Source organism: Asterias amurensis, chromosome 5, assembly GCF_032118995.1.
Source record: "Asterias amurensis chromosome 5, ASM3211899v1".
NCBI classification, from domain to species: domain Eukaryota; kingdom Metazoa; phylum Echinodermata; class Asteroidea; order Forcipulatida; family Asteriidae; genus Asterias; species Asterias amurensis.
Genome location: NC_092652.1, coordinates 8,249,280 through 8,269,132, shown reverse-complemented (window position 1 = coordinate 8,269,132; position 19,853 = coordinate 8,249,280). Strand labels below are relative to the sequence as shown.

The 19,853-nt window shown below is 40.1% G+C and overlaps 1 protein-coding gene across 1 annotated transcript; it reads left to right on the top strand.

The window, feature by feature from the left end:
* Nucleotides 1-14,571: 14,571 nt before the first annotated feature.
* LOC139937250 (galanin receptor 2b-like) lies at nt 14,572-15,441 on the top strand. Its single transcript, XM_071932345.1, has one exon. The coding sequence runs from the start codon at nt 14,572-14,574 to the stop codon at nt 15,439-15,441; it is 870 nt and encodes a 289-aa protein (XP_071788446.1).
* The last annotated feature ends 4,412 nt before the right edge of the window (nt 15,442-19,853 follow it).

Genomic DNA, 19,853 nt, shown 5'->3' with positions numbered 1-19,853 from the left:
AATATCAGAATAAACCCAGCTATCGTGTACACATTGGACCATCTTTAGTAAAAAGTTAGAGTGTACAATATTGGGCAACATGTAACGTCGCCACAACTTTACTTCTCATCGCAACAGCGTTGCAGACGTTGGGCCGACATGGGTTTAACGTTTGGCAAACTCCGTCACAACATCGGACAAGGAAAAGAGCGCGACAAAACAGAAGATGGAGAGATGAACTAAGTAATTAAAAGGGCATTCATTGGCAACAGACATTGCATAGAGTGAAATGGAGAATTTGTGAAGAGGTTGTACTCCTGCAGTGGAGTGAAAAGGCTAGACAGACTGATTGTACAATGGTCAACCTCTGGCAAATAACGTCGCTACAAACTTTCTCATCGGAAAAACGTGGCAGACGTTGAGCCGACGTTGGGCCAACGTTTGGCAACGTCGACACCTATATTGGGCCAACGTCAATGTGCGTGCATCGTTCGTTTGACGAATGAGTAAAACAATAGGGACAATTAAATTTATGGTTGGCCCAACTTTAGCAACTTTTACCTTATCTTGCCCAGATCGGGCCAACGTTTGCTTGAAAATAAGTAAATTGCTTGAGGAACGTAGTTTTATGGTTGTCAGATATTGGCATTTGACGTCACATTGACGTCATATCCGTTTTTTGTTTTCATGACACGTTATGCCCGTAATAACTTATTTGGGTATAATAAGTGTATTATTATGCGTTGTTATGTTGTTTTGTATAATGCAACCAGTAGAAACTTACATTATATAGTCATTTACTTCTTTTAATGCACATCATGTCTAATTCATACACACCATTATGCATAGGCCATTTTCGAAACAACGGCTTCGGCTTTGATTTCGCCTCAGGCTAGCTTGGCGCGTTTGTTTTGACACGCGCTCAGGGCTTCAGACGAGAGGACGGAGCCTGAAGCCGAATCAAAAGCCGCAGCCGTGGATTCGAAAAGGGCCATATACTCTGTAGTGACAGTCTAAACCTTCACATTTTGCTGTTTACGTTTGAATTCAACCTTCCTTAATTATATATTGGTTTTCTGTAGCTTTGATGTACATTTTTTATTCTAAAGACGGAATGTAAACACAAAAGTACAAACACTAAATTGTATTATTGATAACTAAATCCAACCTAACTGTGTATAGTATTTATTGAAAAACTTCTCAGCCCCGCATGCAAAGTAACATACATTGACGCATTTTTTTGTCAACGTTGACAAGGCCGATTTTAGGACACCGACGCGTCGCGACGTTACGTTTTGGCGAAGATAATTTCTAGAAGATTGAACAAATCTAGGATGCCGACTTTAGGTTGCCCGCATTATAACTACGATATCAAATGCCTACAAATAGACGATTCAAACTAAACACAACATCCTGACATTCACACAATCTTTGATACAGACATTCAGGTCCTGTAAAACTGTTGCGTGAAGCGCAAATGTGTGCCTGACGTTATTACATGGGTGCATGTTCGTAAGTTGTCACTCGTTCGAGACGCGTTTGGCATTTGGTATGCTGATATTACGTTGACGGCGTTATAACATACGTTTTGCCAACGTATAACAATAGACGACTCAAACTGTATAATATTTCCTGGCGTTGGTTACAGCCTGTGATTCCGACATTAATGACCTGTCACATGGTTGCGTGTAGAGCCAGCGTTTGCCATTCGTATGTACGTTCGTAAGTCGACATTCGTTGAGACACGTTTGCCATTCGTTCGTGGCCAGTTTGACACAGATTAGCGGTTCGCAGGGGTTCACTGAGGTGCGCTTGGGTATAGAATTTTGTTTTTAGAACATCTTCAAATATTTTAGCGTGTGAATACGTTGAATGTGTGAACGTTTTGCACGTTGGGTGTTGCTTCTTCCGCCAAATACGTCGACCTTTGTCAAAGTGAAGGCCCAACGAATACACATCCTTTCTTTAATTTTAATAAAATAGAGTGACGCCAATAAGTCACGGTTTGGCCTTCGAATCCAACATGGTCGTTACATGCTTTGCCGTTTCAGAAATGTACCTGATATTCTCGAGTCTCTTTTGGAGCGTACAATTTTAATCGGAACTGGCCTTTAATATAAGATTTGGTTAAAGGGAAGGTACGCGTTTGGTAATTGTCAAAGACCAGTCTTCTCACTTGGTGTGCCCCATCATAAGCATAAAATAACAAGCCTATGAAAATTTGGGCTCAATCGGCCATCGAAGTTGCGAGAAAATGATGAAAGAAAAAACACCCTTGTTGATCCGTACACAGCTCAAACAACTTGTACGGAGCCGATTTGGTCGAAACCCAGTGCGTCCCGGAGAGGAGTCTAACAGGACCTCCTTAGCCATTTTCCCGGTACAGCAGACTGCAACAGCAACGGTAAGCTAAGCATAGAAACCCGACAGCAATTTGCTTTTGGATGTTAGCATTGGTCCACACCACAACCTTGTACCCAATGCAACAACTTTTTTCCTTGTCAGTGACCGGTTTCTTCAGGTTTCCCTTAGCTCACAGATCTGAGTTTAGGGTTCGTTGAAAAGACACTTATTTGAACCAAACTTGACATTCGAATAACACATTGACATAACTTGCAGGAAGCCTCATTTGGTGGTCGAAGTCAACTGCATCCTTAAACAGGAATCTGGAGTATCCCGCAACTCTCTGTTAATGGACCAGTATTGGATAACTAATTAACTGAAAATCAGAAAATCAGGAGACAGAGCATTTTAAGTTGCAGGCCCTAGGATGTGGAACTCCCTTCCAAACTCAACCAAAAGTTCTAGCTCTGTTACCTTGTTCAAAAGGTCTGTGAAAACATTCATTTTCAATCAGTAAATCTCGCGTGCTTGGCCTGCGGTTTTAGTCAAAGAGAGACCGGCTTTGCGCGGGATTTTCTTGGCTAAATGCTGCTAGCTTTGCCTAGACGTGGTTTTCCTCTTGGTTTTTGTTTGCATTCCCATTTTTGTTTTTTTCCTTTCATTCTCTGAGCGCTTTGTAACCTTAGGAAAAGGCGCTATATAAATGGTATTAGTATTATTTATTGATTATTATTATTAAAGGAACACGTTGCCTTGGATCGGACGAGTTGGTCAAAACAAAAGCGTTTGTAACCGTTTTTTATAAAATGCATATGGTTGGAAAGATGTTTTAAAAGTAGAATACAATAATCCACACAAGTTTGCCTCGAAATTGCGTGGTTTTCCTTCTACTGTGCGAACTAACATGGTCGGCCATTTATGGGAGTCAAAATTTTGACCCCCATAAATGGCCGACGTGTTAGTCGACGAGGTAAAAGGAAAACCACGCAATTTTGAGGCATGTTTGTGTGGATCATTGTATTCTACTTTTACAACATCTTTCTACCCATGTGCATTTTATAACAAACGGTTACAAACGCTTTTCAAAGACCAACTCGACCGATCCAAGGCAACGTGTTCCTTTAAGTGTCTCTTGTGAAAGAAGGCCTATAAGAACGTTTCCTCGCAAAGCTAAAGATACGGCCCGCCGATTTGGTCGAAACCGAGTGCGTCCTGTGAAGGACCAATGCGCCATCTTTGTCGTTCCGTCTACTATGTACCACTAATTTGTCCTGACTTCCTCATCACCTTCACTAGATTTTTTTAAAACCAAACAAGTAAAACTTTATTCATGTGTAACTTGAGCGTCCAGTCGTTTTTTGCTTCAAGTACTAGCATTTCCGTACACAGCTCAAACAACTTGTACGGAGCCGATTTGGTCGAAACCGATTGCGTCCTGGAGAGGAGTCTACCACCGCTGCGCAATCTTTATCAAAATAACCCAACACAGCAGACCGAAACCAGACCATTGTAAGATCTTCATTATAGGCAGCTTCATCATGAAATATCAACCAAACCGAGTAAACTCACAGAATGTAAAAAAATTGGGATTAAATTTGGTTCAATAATAAAATAATCTAATACGATGGGAAGTAGGCCTACGACTAGATGTCAGAACCTGACTTATCTAAGCCAATTGTAAGCTAACTAGCGATCATTAAAACACAGATCACGCATATTTTGGGGGTTATTTTATGTAGTGGAGTATTCTCTTTTGAAATACATTTCTAGTCCAACTGGTTCACAGAAGGGCGGTATACATGAGACGAGCGTTTTTAACGTGTGCCATAATACCTTAAAGGCACTGGACACTACATTGGTAATAATTCAAAATAATTGTTAGCATAAAAACTTATTCATAAATACCTCAGACAGTTTCGCTTTTGCTAATGGTGGAGAGCGCGTCACGTGGGGGTGTTTAAACCGTTGATAATGACCAGTGTTTATAACCGATTGTGAGCGGAGACTCCGCGCTAGTCTTGATGCAAGACGTTTCTTGTTGCGGGCGATGCAGGCGCTGTCGGCGAGTTGGTCGCGCTGTGTGTGAAAGGAAAACCAGCGTATATGCACCAAGACTATACGCGCATAGGCACGAACGGAACCGGAAAACACACGCGTACGGACGTCGTATCCCGTACATTGCATGTAACATGTTAATACTGAAAATACCATGGAGGTGGAAACATACAGAGCTCAAGCATTCGGAAACGGTTAAGTTTTACAGAGTTTCTTACTTTATTACGCCTTTTAACCAAAAATGTCTTTATGAATGGGATTCAAAGTGTGTTGAATCGGTTTTCAACATGGTTTAAACCCGCCGAAGCCTGGTTCTTGATAATTTACCTCGACTTCGTCTCGGTAAAATTATCAAGAACCTCGTTGGGTTAAAACCACTAGTTAAAAACCTCTTCACCACACATTGATTCCTTTAATTGGTAACGAGCAATGGAGAGTTGATGCTATTATACAACATTGTGAGAAATGGCTCCCTTTGAAGTAACGTAGTTTGTGAAAAAAAAGAGTATTTTTTCACTAACACTTTGAATTGAATTCGAGACCTCAGCTGAGGTTTCGATCTCAAGCATCTCAAAGCACACAACTTGTGCAACAAGGGAGTTTTTTCTTCCATTATTCTCTCGCATTTCGATGACCATGAGTTCAAATTTTCACAGGTTTGTTATTTTATTTATGATACACCAAGTGTCAAGACTGGTTTTTGACATTTACCAAAGGTATCCAGTGCCTTTAATGTTGGTCCTATTTATCTTGGGAATTTGAGGAGTGCCTCATGAAAATAGCGGCAAGTCGGTTTGAAAAAAAAACCCAACATATTTCCAGGAGTGTTGTTTCTTGGGTTAAATAGTAAATGTTCCAAACTACTGACCTGCCCAAAAATGAAAAGAAATCAGAAGTTTAGTGTTCTAATATAGTATCTGGTTTGGTTTTCAAGAGACTTAAATATGTTCTAATATATTTTTTATGAATGACATGGGAAATGTTCGGCCGTTGGGTATTCGCTGCAATCATAAAATGCGTGAATATTCATGCTGCATTACGTAGGTTCGGTGCATGCATGCTTGCTTTCGCGCGCACAAACATGTACAGTCATGTCGCCAGACGGTTTTTGCATAGCCCCAGACACGATTGCATATGCAAAAGTGTCCGGAGCGGACAGTATTGCATGGCGGACACAATTGCATCTGACACCGGCACCGTTTCTTTCCTTTTTGGAGTGTTGACCAGTTTAAGAACCAATTTCTTTTAAGTTTAACTGTAATTTCATCCATTACCTTTGCAAGTTCTTAAGTCTGCTTTCAATGTCGAGACATCTTATGAGGTTCCGGTTAATAGCAGGAAGCATTTTTTTATGAAAGCATACAATGACCCCCCCCCCCCCATTCGCCCTTCATCCTTGGCTTCACTTCGCTTTTTACAATCAGTTGCAATACAAGAGAATCATACGAATGAAATAATCAGATTTATATTTCATTCAACTATTAGCAATCCGGGCAATATGACCTCCTCTCTTTGATTGACTTCCAATTCCAATGGGACAATCAGAAAGAAGTCGAATGTCATGGGATGCTCAGCCGCTCTTGGAAAAGGCTTGTTCGTTTTTTTCTTGTAGAATCGAGACCTCAGCTGAGGTCTCGATCTCAAGCAGCTGAAAGCACACAACTTGTGCAACAAGGGAGTTTTTTCTTCCATTATTCTCTCGCATTTCGATGACCATGAGTTCAAATTTTCACAGATTTGTTATTTTATTTATGATACACCAAGTGTCAAGACTGGTTTTTGACATTTACCAAAGGTATCCAGTGTTTTAGTGTTGGTCCTATTTATCTTGGGAATTTGAGGAGTGCCTCATGAAAATAGCGGCAAGTCGGTTTGAAAAAACCCCAACATATTTCCAGGAGTGTTGTTTCTTGGGTTAAATAGCAAAAGTTCAAAACTACTAACCTGCCCCAAAATGAAAAGATATCAGAAGTTTAGTGATCTAATATAGTATCTGGTTTGGTTTTCAAGAGACTTATAGACTTGAAATATTATGTTTTAATATATTTTTTAATTTTTTTTATTAAGCATTCAGCATTGGTTACTATGTGAGTTAATTGAACGCTGAGCACCCTTACGGCTCTCAACAAGCCTTACGAGGCGCCGTTAAGGCAGAATAATTCTGCAGAAAACTACGCCAGGAAAAGGAAACAGTTCTTGCTGCTCATTGTTTCTACGATAAAGAATGATGAATTCGGATACTGCTAAGTTAGCCCCACTGTGTGTAGACAGGAAAAATAAACCCAAAGTTCTCACTTTCATACTCCGAACATTTTAATATTATTTTTGTTTGACAAGGAAAAAAAAAATACATATACATATATTTTTGTTTGTAATAACATACTTTGCTGTGAAATTCTAAATGTTTGTAATGGTGAAATAAACTCATTTAAGGCCCGGTCACACAGGCCTCGATAACGAGAACGATAACGAGAACGATAAAAATGCACGCCCTCGACTGGTTGAAATGCTCCACGCAGAATACGCCCACGCTCATTCAACCAATCGAGGGCGTGCATTGTTATTGTTCTCGTTTTCGTTATCGTTATCGGGGCCTGTGTGACCGGGCCTTAACTCAATATTCTGTTCGTGCACAACATGAAAAGTCTATAATTTTGTTAGTTTACTTCTGGTGAATCCAGTTGATTATTGAACAAGCCGTGATAAAAGTTTATTGTGACTGTATCGTTTGAGTGACGTTGACAACAAAATACTTGGTTGACACCGAACAACGTCTTTGCGAGTTTACGTTTATGACGTCACATTTTGCGTTTCCATCGATGCATTTTCTTTGTTTAGACCAGTTTTCTCATTGCATGATGAAATCGGAGGGGGGTAAAGGTTGACAATTCTCAAGTCTTAGAGTTTCAATCTTAAAGCCATTGGACCCTTTCGGTACAGACAAAAAAAGTTCACAGATTTACAAAATAACTTCAGGGTTTACAGAAGGTAATTGTGAAAGCATCTCTTGAAATATTATTCAATGAAATGCTTTACTTTTTGAGAAAACATTAAAACAATATCAATTCTCGATATCGAGAATTACGGATTTATTTTAAACACATGTCATGACACGGCGAAACGTGCGGATACAAGGGTGGGTTTTCCCGTTATTTTCTCCCGACTCCGACGTCCGATTGAGCCTAATTTTTCACAGGTTTGTTATTTTATATAGAAGTTGTGATACACAAAGTGTGGGGCTTGAACAATACTGTTTACCGAAAGGGTGCAATGGCTTTAAGTGGCTCAATAATATTGAACGGGTCTACAAGCAGCACAATTTTTCTTCTTCACATAATATTAAGTACATTTAATCCAAACCACATTACTTTGAAGGTTACCCTTTCCCTAAATAGTTATAAATGACTACGGTGCTTTTTTCATCGTAAGCCGGTGTCGCATGCAATTATGTCCTCTTTGCAATACTATCCGGATGACAGTATTGCATATGCAATAATGTCCGCCGGACCGTTTTGCATATGCAATCGTGTCCGCCCGGACGCTGCTGCATAATGCAATTGTGTCCGCCCGGACACATTTGCATATGCAGTTGTGTCCGCCCCCGTGCAAAACCGTCCTTGCAGTAAATTAAACGCCCTTGGTCGACGGAACACGTTCGCCATTTTTTTTACAAGCTAAGTGCATGTCATGAATGACATGGGAAATGTTCGGCCGTTGGGTATTCGCTGCAATCATAAAATACGTGAATATTCATGCTGCATTACGTAGGTTCGGTGCATGCATGCTTGCTTACGCGCGCACAAACATGTACAGTCATGTCGCCAGACGGTTTTTGCATAGCCCCGGACACGATTGCATATGCAAAAGTGTCCGGAGCGGACAGTATTGCATGGCGGACACAATTGCATCTGACACCGGCACCGTTTCTTTCCTTTTTGGAGTGTTGACCAGTTTAAGAACCAATTTCTTTTAAGTTTAACTGTAATTTCATCCATTACCTTTGCAAGTTCTTAAGTCTGCTTTCAATGTCGAGACATCTTATGAGGTTCCGGTTAATAGCAGGAAGCATTTTTTATGAAAGCATACAATGACCCCCCCCCCCCCCCCACTCGCCCTTCATCATTGGCTTTACTTCGCTTTTTACAATCAGTTGCAATACAAGTGAATCATATGAATGAAATAATCAGATTTATATTTCATTCAATTATTAGCAATCCGGGCAATATGACCTCCTCTCTTTGATTGACTTCCAATTCCAATGGGACAATCAGAAAGACGTCGAATGTCATGGGATGCTCAGCCGCTCTTGGAAAAGGCTTGTTAGTGTTTATCCACCGTTTAACACCCCACATGACGCGCTCTCCACCAATAGGAATAGCAAAACTGTCTGAGGTATTTATGAATATTGATATAAAAGAGACTCGGTTGTTTGACCACCAATTATTTCGTTGACGATATTTTGTAGATATATCTTCTTGAATGTTTGCTCATGTGTTGTGAAAGACAGAATTATTCACACAAATAACCCACAGAACTGTTTATTACAAGTTTCCCTCTTTGACTTTTATAAATCTAATATGGCATCAAATGGTGGTTTAGCCACAGCGTTTAACGTCGCTATCGGATGCTCAGCCATTCTCGGAAACGGTTTGGTGATTTTCGTCATGACGGTCAGGCGTAAACAGTTCAGCTCCTTCACTAACCGACTTATCCGTCACCAATCCATCATCGACCTCATCTCTGGTATGGTGTTTCTCCTCATGGTTGGGATCAAACAGAGCTCACTTCTGGAGAATTATGAGAGAAATTTCTTTGGTGTTTTTCTCTGTAGATTCATTCACTCAACCTTTTTTGTTTGGGGTTTAAGTGTGACGTCCACGTACAATCTGGTGGTGATATCGCTGGAGCGTTTTCTTGCCACGTGCCATCCGGTCAAACACCGCAACTACTGCTCACTCTTCAAGATCAGAGTTTCAATGTGTGCTGCTTGGATCATCGGTTTTACACATGCAATTTCATATGTGTTCGTATACACAGTTAAGCAATCAAAGTGTATGTTCGAGTGGTTCTTTTTACACATTAGCAGAGTCCCACTCTTTTGTTCTTCATTTTTAGTTGAGTTTACTATACCAGTAGTTCTGATATCATTTTCTTACACACGAATTCTTCTTTTGTTGCGACACAAGTTGAATAATGGCACAGTCAACCAGCAAGCAGATGGTGTATTGAGTAAAGCAAAGCGAAACGTCATAATGACAATATTAATAGCTGGCGTTATGCTTTTCATTTGTTGTACACCATTGGAGATGATGCGGTTTTTGTATTGTTTCAGAATTACGCGGGAACCAACCGAGCTGGTCAGAATAATTTTGACCGGATTGGTCATGTGCAACATGAGCGTGAATCCATTCGTTTATTGCTTCAAATACCAGTATTTCCGTACACAGCTCAAACAACTTGTACGGAGCCGATTTGGTCGAAACCCAGTGCGTCCCGGAGAGGAGTCTAACAGGACCTCCTTAGCCATTTTCCCGGTACAGCAGACTGCAACAGCAACGGTAAGCTAAGCATAGAAACCCGACAGCAATTTGCTTTTGGATGTTAGCATTGGTCCACACCACAACCTTGTACCCAATGCAACAACTTTTTTCCTTGTCAGTGACCGGTTTCTTCAGGTTTCCCTTAGCTCACAGATCTGAGTTTAGGGTTCGTTGAAAAGACACTTATTTGAACCAAACTTGACATTCGAATAACACATTGACATAACTTGCAGGAAGCCTCATTTGGTGGTCGAAGTCAACTGCATCCTTAAACAGGAATCTGGAGTATCCCGCAACTCTCTGTTAATGGACCAGTATTGGATAACTAATTAACTGAAAATCAGAAAATCAGGAGACAGAGCATTTTAAGTTGCAGGCCCTAGGATGTGGAACTCCCTTCCAAACTCAACCAAAAGTTCTAGCTCTGTTACCTTGTTCAAAAGGTCTGTGAAAACATTCATTTTCAATCAGTAAATCTCGCATGCTTGGCCTGCGGTTTTAGTCAAAGAGAGACCGGCTTTGCGCGGGATTTTCTTGGCTAAATGCTGCTAGCTTTGCCTAGTCGTGGTTTTCCTCTTGGTTTTTGTTTGCATTCCCTTTTTTGTTTTTTTCCTTTCATTCTCTGAGCGCTTTGTAACCTTAGGAAAAGGCGCTATATAAATGGTATTATTATTATTTATTTATTATTATTATTAAGTGTCTCTTGTGAAAGAAGGCCTGTAAGAACGTTTCCTCGCAAAGCTAAAGATACGGCCCGCCGATTTGGTCGAAACCGAGTGCGTCCTGTGAAGGACCAATGCGCCATCTTTGTCGTTCCGTCTACTATGTACCACTAATTTGTCCTGACTTCCTCATCACCTTCACTAGATTTTTTTAAAACCAAACAAGTAAAACTTTATTCATGTGTAACTTGAGCGTCCAGTCGTTTTTTGCTTCAAGTACTAGCATTTCCGTACACAGCTCAAACAACTTGTACGGAGCCGATTTGGTCGAAACCGATTGCGTCCTGGAGAGGAGTCTACCACCGCTGCGCAATCTTTATCAAAATAACCCAACACAGCAGACCGAAACAAGACCATTGTAAGATCTTCATTATAGGCAGCTTCATCATGAAATATCAACCAAACCGAGTAAACTCACAGAATGTAAAAAAATTGGGATTAAATTTGGTTCAATAATAAAATAATCTAATACGATGGGAAGTAGGCCTACGACTAGATGTCAGAACCTGACTTATCTAAGCCAATTGTAAGCTAACTAGCGATCATTAAAACACAGATCACGCATATTTTGGGGGTTATTTTATGTAGTGGAGTATTCTCTTTTGAAATACATTTCTAGTCCAACTGGTTCACAGAAGGGCGGTATACATGAGACGAGCGTTTTTAACGTGTGCCATAATACCTTAAAGGCACTGGACACTACATTGGTAATAATTCAAAATAATTGTTAGCATAAAAACTTATTCATAAATACCTCAGACAGTTTCGCTTTTGCTAATGGTGGAGAGCGCGTCACGTGGGGGTGTTTAAACCGTTGATAATGACCAGTGTTTATAACCGATTGTGAGCGGAGACTCCGCGCTAGTCTTGATGCAAGACGTTTCTTGTTGCGGGCGATGCAGGCGCTGTCGGCGAGTTGGTCGCGCTGTGTGTGAAAGGAAAACCAGCGTATATGCACCAAGACTATACGCGCATAGGCACGAACGGAACCGGAAAACACACGCGTACGGACGTCGTATCCCGTACATTGCATGTAACATGTTAATACTGAAAATACCATGGAGGTGGAAACATACAGAGCTCAAGCATTCGGAAACGGTTAAGTTTTACAGAGTTTCTTACTTTATTACGCCTTTTAACCAAAAATGTCTTTATGAATGGGATTCAAAGTGTGTTGAATCGGTTTTCAACATGGTTTAAACCCGCCGAAGCCTGGTTCTTGATAATTTACCTCGACTTCGTCTCGGTAAAATTATCAAGAACCTCGTTGGGTTTAAACCACTAGTTGAAAACCTCTTCACCACACATTGATTCCCTTAATTGGTAACGAGCAAAGGAGAGTTGATGCTATTATACAACATTGTGAGAAATGGCTCCCTTTGAAGTAACGTAGTTTGTGAAAAAAGGAGTATTTTTTCACTAAAACTTTGAATTGAATTCGAGACCTCAGCTGAGGTTTCGATCTCAAGCATCTCAAAGCACACAACTTGTGCAACAAGGGAGTTTTTTCTTCCATTATTCTCTCGCATTTCGATGACCATGAGTTCAAATTTTCACAGGTTTGTTATTTTATTTATGATACACCAAGTGTCAAGACTGGTTTTTGACATTTACCAAAGGTATCCAGTGCCTTTAATGTTGGTCCTATTTATCTTGGGAATTTGAGGAGTGCCTCATGAAAATAGCGGCAAGTCGGTTTGAAAAAAACCCAACATATTTCCAGGAGTGTTGTTTCTTGGGTTAAATAGCAAAAGTTCCAAACTACTGACCTGCCCAAAAATGAAAAGAAATCAGAAGTTTAGTGATCTAATATAGTATCTGGTTTGGTTTTCAAGAGACTTAGAGACTTTAAATATGTTTTAATATATTTATTTTATTTTTGTATTAAGCATTTAGCATTGGTTACTATGTGAGTTAATTGCACGCTGAGCACCCTTACGGCTCTCAACAAGCCTTACGAGGCGCCGTTAAGGCAGAATAATTCTGCAGAAAACTACGCCAGGAAAAGGAAACAGTTCTTGCTTTCTACGATAAAGAATGATGAATTCGGATACTGCTAAGTTAGCCCCACTGTGTGTAGACAGGAAAAATAAACCCAAAGTTCTCACTTTCATACTCCGAACATTTTAATATTATTTTTGTTTGACAAGGGGAAAAAAATACATATACATATATTTTTGTTTGTAATAACATACTTTGCTGTGAAATTTTTAATGTTTGTTATGGTGAAATAAACTCATTTAAGGCCCGGTCACACAGGCCCCGATAACGAGAACGATAACGAGAACGATAAAAATGCCCGCCCTCGACTGGTTGAAATGCTCCCCGCAGAATACACCCACGCTCATTCAACCAATCGAGGGCGTGCATTGTTATTGTTCTCGTTTTCGTTATCGTTATCGTGGCTCAATAATATTGAACGGGTCTACAAGCAGCACAATTTTTCTTCTTCACATAATATTAAGTACATTTAATCCAAACCACATTACTTTGAAGGTTACCCTTTCCCTAAATAGTTATAAATGACTACGGTGCTTTTTTCATCGTAAGCCGGTGTCGCATGCAATTATGTCCTCTATGCAATACTATCTAGAGGACAGTATTGCATATGCAATTATGTCCGCTGGACGGTTTTGCATATGCAATCGTGTCCGCCCGGACGCTGCTGCATAATGCAATTGTGTCCTCCCGGACACATTTGCATATGCAGTTGTGTCCGCCCCCGTGCAAAACTGTCCTTGCAGTAAATTTAACGCCCTTGGTCGACGAAACACGTTCGCCATTTTTTTTACAAGCTAAGTGCATGTCATGAATGACATGGGAAATGTTCGGCCGTTGGGTATTCGCTGCAATCATAAAATACGTGAATATTCATGCTGCATTACGTAGGTTCGGTGCATGCATGCTTGCTTACGCGCGCACAAACATGTACAGTCATGTCGCCAGACGGTTTTTGCAGAGCCCCGGACACGATTGCATAGGCAAAAGTGTCCGGAGCGGACAGTATTGCATGGCGGACACAATTGCATCTGACACCGGCACCGTTTTTTTCCTTTTTGGAGTGTTGACTAGTTTAAGAACCAATTTATTTTAAGTTTAACTGTAATTTCATCCAGTACCTTTGCAAGTTCTTAAGTCTGCTTTCAATGTCGAGACATCTTATGAGGTTCCGGTTAATAGCAGGAAGCATTTTTTATGAAAGCATACAATGACCCCCCCCCCCCACTCGCCCTTCATCCTTGGCTTTACTTCGCTTTTTACAATCAGTTGCAATACAAGAGCATCATACGAATGAAATAATCAGATTTATATTTCATTCAATTATTAGCAATCCGGGCAATATGACCTCCTCTCTTTGATTGACTTCCAATTCCAATCTTCTCTTAAAATGTAATTAAACTAGTCCAGCCATTATGATGCAGTCTCAATTTTTGGTTTAAAAACTGACAAGAGTGGAACAATCAGAAAGACGTCGAATGTCATGGCTACCTTTATGGGATGCTCAGCCGCTCTTGGAAAAGGCTTGTTCGTGTTTATCTTGTAGAATCGGACAATAATGCATTAAAACCGTACAGGACACATTTAACTTTTACTTATACAAATAGCTACAGTAAATAATGTGAAGAATGAATGCGAGCGTGCCATATGCTTTATTGTATGATTCAGTTATTTAATGGATACAACCATTAAATATCATTGGGGAATAAAATATAAGACTTAAATCCTAGCCAGGCTTAGAAGTCCGTCATTTTATCTCACGTTCTCTTGGCTGCCGGTTTGAAACACGATATTTCTCAGACAATTTTGTGTCAAAGGTTGCTGTGAATTCACTCTGGAATGTTTCCTTTTATAAACATGTTGTGAAAGACACAATACTTCACAGCGAAAGGTTGCAGAGTTTTTGTCTTTCAAGTTTCTTCTTCGATCTCGTAATGGCATCAAATAATTATTTAGCCACAGCGTTCAATGTTGCTATCGGATGCTCTGCCATTCTCGGAAACAGTTTGGTGATTTTCGTCATGACGGTCAGACGTAAACAGTTCAGCTCTTCCACAAACCGACTTATCCGTCACCAATCCATCATCGACTTCGTCTCTGGTTTGGTGTTTCTCCTCATGACTGGGATCAAACAAACTTCGCTTCTGGAGAACGTGGAGAGAAATTTCGTTGGTGTTTTTCTCTGCAGGTTCATTCACTCAAACTTTTTCGTTTGGGGTTTAGGTGTGACGTCCACGTACAATCTGGTGGTGATATCGCTTGAGCGTTTTCTTGCCACGTGCTATCCGGTCAAGCACCGCAACTACTGCTCATTCTTCAAGATCAAAGTTTCAATGTGTGTTGCTTGGATCATCGGTTTCACACATGCAATTTCATATGTGTTCATATTCACAGCAAAGCAATCAAAGTGTCAGTTTGATCCGTACTTTTTAGTCCATACAAAACTGCCATTATTTTGTTCTGAAGTTTTAGTTGAGTTTTCGATTCCAATAGTTCTGATATCATTTTCTTACACTCGAATTCTTCTGTTGTTGCGACACAAGTTGAGCGATGGCACAGTCAACCAGCAAGCAGATGGTGTATTGAGTAAAGCAAAGCGAAACGTCATAGTGACAATGTTAATAGCTGGTATCATGTTTTTCATTTGTTGGACGCCATTGGAGATGATGCGGTTTCTTGTTATTCTCGGAATTACACGGGAACCAAACGAGTTGACCAGAACGATTTTGACCGGGTTGGTCATGTGCAACATGAGCGTGAATCCAGTCGTTTATTGCTTCAAATACCAGCATTTCCGTACATAGCTCAAACAACTTGTATGGAGCCGATTTGGTCGAAACCGAGTGCGTCCCGGAGAGGAGTCTAACGGGACCTCCTTAGCCATTTTCCCGGTACAGCAGACTGCGACAGCAACGGTAAGCTAAGAACCGACATCCGACAGCAATTTGTTTTCGGATGTTTACATTGGTCCACACCACAATTGCGGACCCATCACTGTAACTGGTGTTTGATCAGCAGAGGTTCGAGTCCCGGTCGTGACACTTGTGTCCTTAAGCTAGACACTTAACCATGATTGCTTCGTAAAGTTTGGGAGAGTGCTTTCTGCTCTGCAACCCAGGCTTCTGATGGATTATACCCAAGACTACATACATATGGACTGTTACCAGGTAATTAACTCTGTTTCAGCCCTTGGAGTCGGTCGCACTAAATACCGACAACTCACGACCCCTCACGACAACTCACGACAACAATTTTTAAATGCACTTTAACAAAACATTTGAACATAAGTCAACCGTTAAATATATGCACAAGAGTTATATGCATCGAAATCACTTTTAAACTGTTGAAAATGTTGTTCTTTTAACTGTAAAAAATCTGTTTTTTACCCGAATTTAGTAGCAAACGGAAATATTCGCCATGTTGTAGTAGGTGGCAACGGCCCATGGCAAAAATAAATTGTAGCCCACAACTTGAAGTGGCCTTCAGGCCTTGTGTGTCTGGCGAATTGCAGAAGAAGCAGCTGTTTTATGATCTTCTTGTTAGTGTTGACGGTTTCTTCAAAATAGTTTCTCTATGCTCACAGAACTGAGGGTCGTTGAAAGGACACTGATTTGGTGCTTCTGTTTCTGTTTCTGAAAGAATAGCTTGGAAAACGATAACAATGATGAACTTGACATTCGAAGAACAATTGACATAACTTGAAGGAGCACGTTTTGGGGTCTAGGTCAACAGTTACTGCATCCTTAGACAGGAATCTGGAGTATCCCGCAGCTCTTTGTTCACGGACCAGTTTGAAAACATTATGTTCTGGTTAAAAATATATATATAAACGCATTCCACAAGGGTGAACAACCTATAGAATAGGCGCTAGAAAAATGTGTTCTGGAAAGCAGTAAAAAGACCAACGACTATTGATGAATATACAAGAACTTCAGCTATACACTGATTTAGGTTTATGTTGCTTTGTTTTTTTCTACACTCAGAAAAACATTTACACAAGTTGTGTAAAAAAAAACATGTTTTAGAGGCAGGGGGTGAACCTGCTAACAGTTAGGTAAACCTTTACCAGTTTGTTGCGGGGTAAAACTTACACAACAAAGACTAACAAACTTACTTCATTTAGGAGTAAACATATTTACCTAAATTTTAAGTAAACGCTAGATATGTAAAATATTACACATTGATTGTGTAAACCTTACACTTTTATGTCATGTAAAACTATTCCGCGTTACCCTTTTTATGGGTAAAAACTTTGATTTAACTTATAGCTGTGTAATTATTATTATTTTACTGCTTGTTTAGGTAAAATGTTTACTTGGATTGTGTGTAGTCGTACAAAACTACATATTTTTACCGTTGTACCCTTTTCCCGTCTAAACGTTTGAGTAAGGCCTTACTGCCTGTTCGTGCTCGTCGAGCAAAAGTTACAAGCATGGGAATTTTGCTCCTTGATGGACGTAATGAAAGGTGAGTTTCTCAAAAACAATTGCGATCTGCAGTCATATACACAGACTGATGTGTGTCGTATTATTATTTGTTAGTTTTTACAACCATTTCGGCCTACATTTTTGCCATAAACTTGAAGATGTCTGCAGCGCTATAAAGTGAGCATGTGTTTTAACGTGTTGCAACATGTTGTCTTGCTATATAGCAGCACTATAGCGCTGTAGACATCTTCAAGTTCATGGCAAACATGTAGGCCAAAATGGTTGTAAAAACTAACAAATAATAATACGACACACATCAGTAGATATGACTGTAGATCGTAACAACTTTTGAGAAACTCACCTTTTAATACGTCCACCTAGGAGCAAAAATCTCCATTCTTGTAACTTTTGCTCGACGAGCACGAACGACATGGCTGCATGGACTGAGACGTTAGCAACTTATTGAGTAAAGCAAAGCGAAACGTCATAGTGACAATGTTAATAGCTGGTATCATGTTTTTCATTTGTTGGACGCCATTGGAGATGATGCGGTTTCTTGTTACTCTCGGAATTACACGGGAACCAACCGAGCTGACCAGAACGATTTTGACCGGGTTGGTCATGTGCAACATGAGCGTGAATCCAGTCGTTTATTGCTTCAAATACCAGCATTTCCGTACACAGCTCAAACAACTTGTACAGAGCCGATTTGGTCGAAACCGAGTGCGTCCTGGAGAGGAGTCTAACGGGACCTCCTTAGCCATTTTCCCGGTACAGCAGACTGCAACAGTAACGGTAAGCTAAGAACCGAAATCCGACAGCAACTTGGTTTCGGATGCTAGCATTGGTCCATACTACAACTTTGTAACCACTGCAACATCTGTTGTATGGTCTCTTTGTCAGATTGTGTAAATTGTGTAAATGGGCAAAGTAACTTCAACAATTATTGGTCGATAACTGCCCAACAAAACAAATAATTGGTCTTGTTGGGCAAACATTTTGTTTGCCCATTCTTTGTTTAAAAAGCGGAACAAAAGTTGGGCAAGTGTTGGGAAAATATTTCGTAATCTGAATTCATCATAACTGTTGGTTACACTTTTGCTTATTTATTGGGCAACTTTTTGGTAATTTTAATTAATCTCGATTGTTGGTTAAAATTATGCACATTAGTTGGTCAAAATCGTCCGATCATGCGCACTACGATTAAAGAGTTGCCAAAAAGTTGGGCATTAAACAGTAGAACAAAGATATTTTCCAACATGGCGAGTGGAGGAGTGGCTGTGACGAGCGGGGTTGTCCAGTGGATATAGATCCAATTTGAAGGTGAGTTTTTAACTAAATATGAAGTTGTGTTTTCTATTCAGTCGTACATATAGTCGTGACAATTGCAGAGCGAGCAACACATTGACACTACTGTGATAGTTTCAGTTTTATCATGCCATTATGTGCAACGCCGGTTGTGGCATGTATGCGTGGTTGTTGCGTTGCTTTGTGTATGAAATACATGCATGGAACTATCACTGCATTGCTTGCGCTGCAACTGTCACGACTGTGTACAATAACTGAACAGGAAACAAACTTTATTTAGTTAAAAACTAACCTTCCAAAGCATCTACAAACCACTGAGCACCCTCACGATTTTGAGAGAGATGCCAAGGTCACAACTCACCACCGTTTGCCATCGTGGAAAATATCTTTTATATGCCTGGTTGTATGACGTATCGCAGGAGAAACTGTAAATCAAAGGGTTAAACACATTGACCATTTGTTGGAAATCATAGCCCAATAAGTGGGTAATTGATAATTATTAAATACCCAGAAAATGGGTAAACAAAAAATTACCCAACTGTTGGTTACCAAAATATACCCAACTATTGATGATGAAATATTACCCAATTATTTGGCAATCAGCGCGCCCAACTTTGATGGGTAATACTTTGCCCAAAAGTTGGAGGAGTTCACTATTCGCCCTTAAATGGGTAAAAAGTTGGGCATTTTTTTACCCAATTTTTTTACAGTGTAATACAACTAGAACAACTTGACATTCGAAGACCAATTGACATCACTTTGATGGAGGAAATTCCGTTTTCGGGGTCCAAATCAACTGCATCCTTAAACAGCAATCTGGATTCACAATGGTCGGTCTCCCGTTTTCCAGAACTAAAAATCAAGTCAAATTGCTTTTTATTATATGAACCTTGAGCGGACTGCATCGAGTTGCTTTGAATTCACTTTCGGACTACGTAATGGATGTACATTCAATCACAGTTTCTTTCATTTGAACACACACTTCCCATCGGTAGAGGTCGTTTCTAAAACGACAAAAGTTAATTCATTTTAATGACGCACGCTACCTCTAACATTGAAAACTTCGGCAAAAAGTTTCTTTGAGCGGAATTCATCGAAGCCGATGAGTTGAAGCAATTAGTACAATATTGCTTTTTAATTGACATCCAATTTTTCTGTTCTGAAGAGTCTTATGGAAAGGTACAAGGTTGCTAAGTTTCGGATATAAAGTCAGCAATTTCTGCATTGGCCGTTAGAGATACTGACGTGAGCTTTGGTTGCACATTCGTGTTTGAAGACTCACAACACCCTGCCTTGATTTTTTCGAATACGATAAGGTTCGAAATTTACGAAGAGAATGCCGTATGTAGTTGACATGAAACTCATATATAATGCTCGATCTTGTGAGGTGATCCTGACTCTATAAAATATACCACAGTCGTATAAAGTTCTACAATCAGACAGTGTTTGAGTTTAAGTAATAGCTGAACTTTGTAATAAAA

Bases quoted from the DNA above. Each gene is read 5' to 3' on its own strand.
- LOC139937250 (XM_071932345.1), top strand. From the start codon at position 14,572: ATGGCATCAAATAATTATTTAGCCACAGCGTTCAATGTTGCTATCGGA.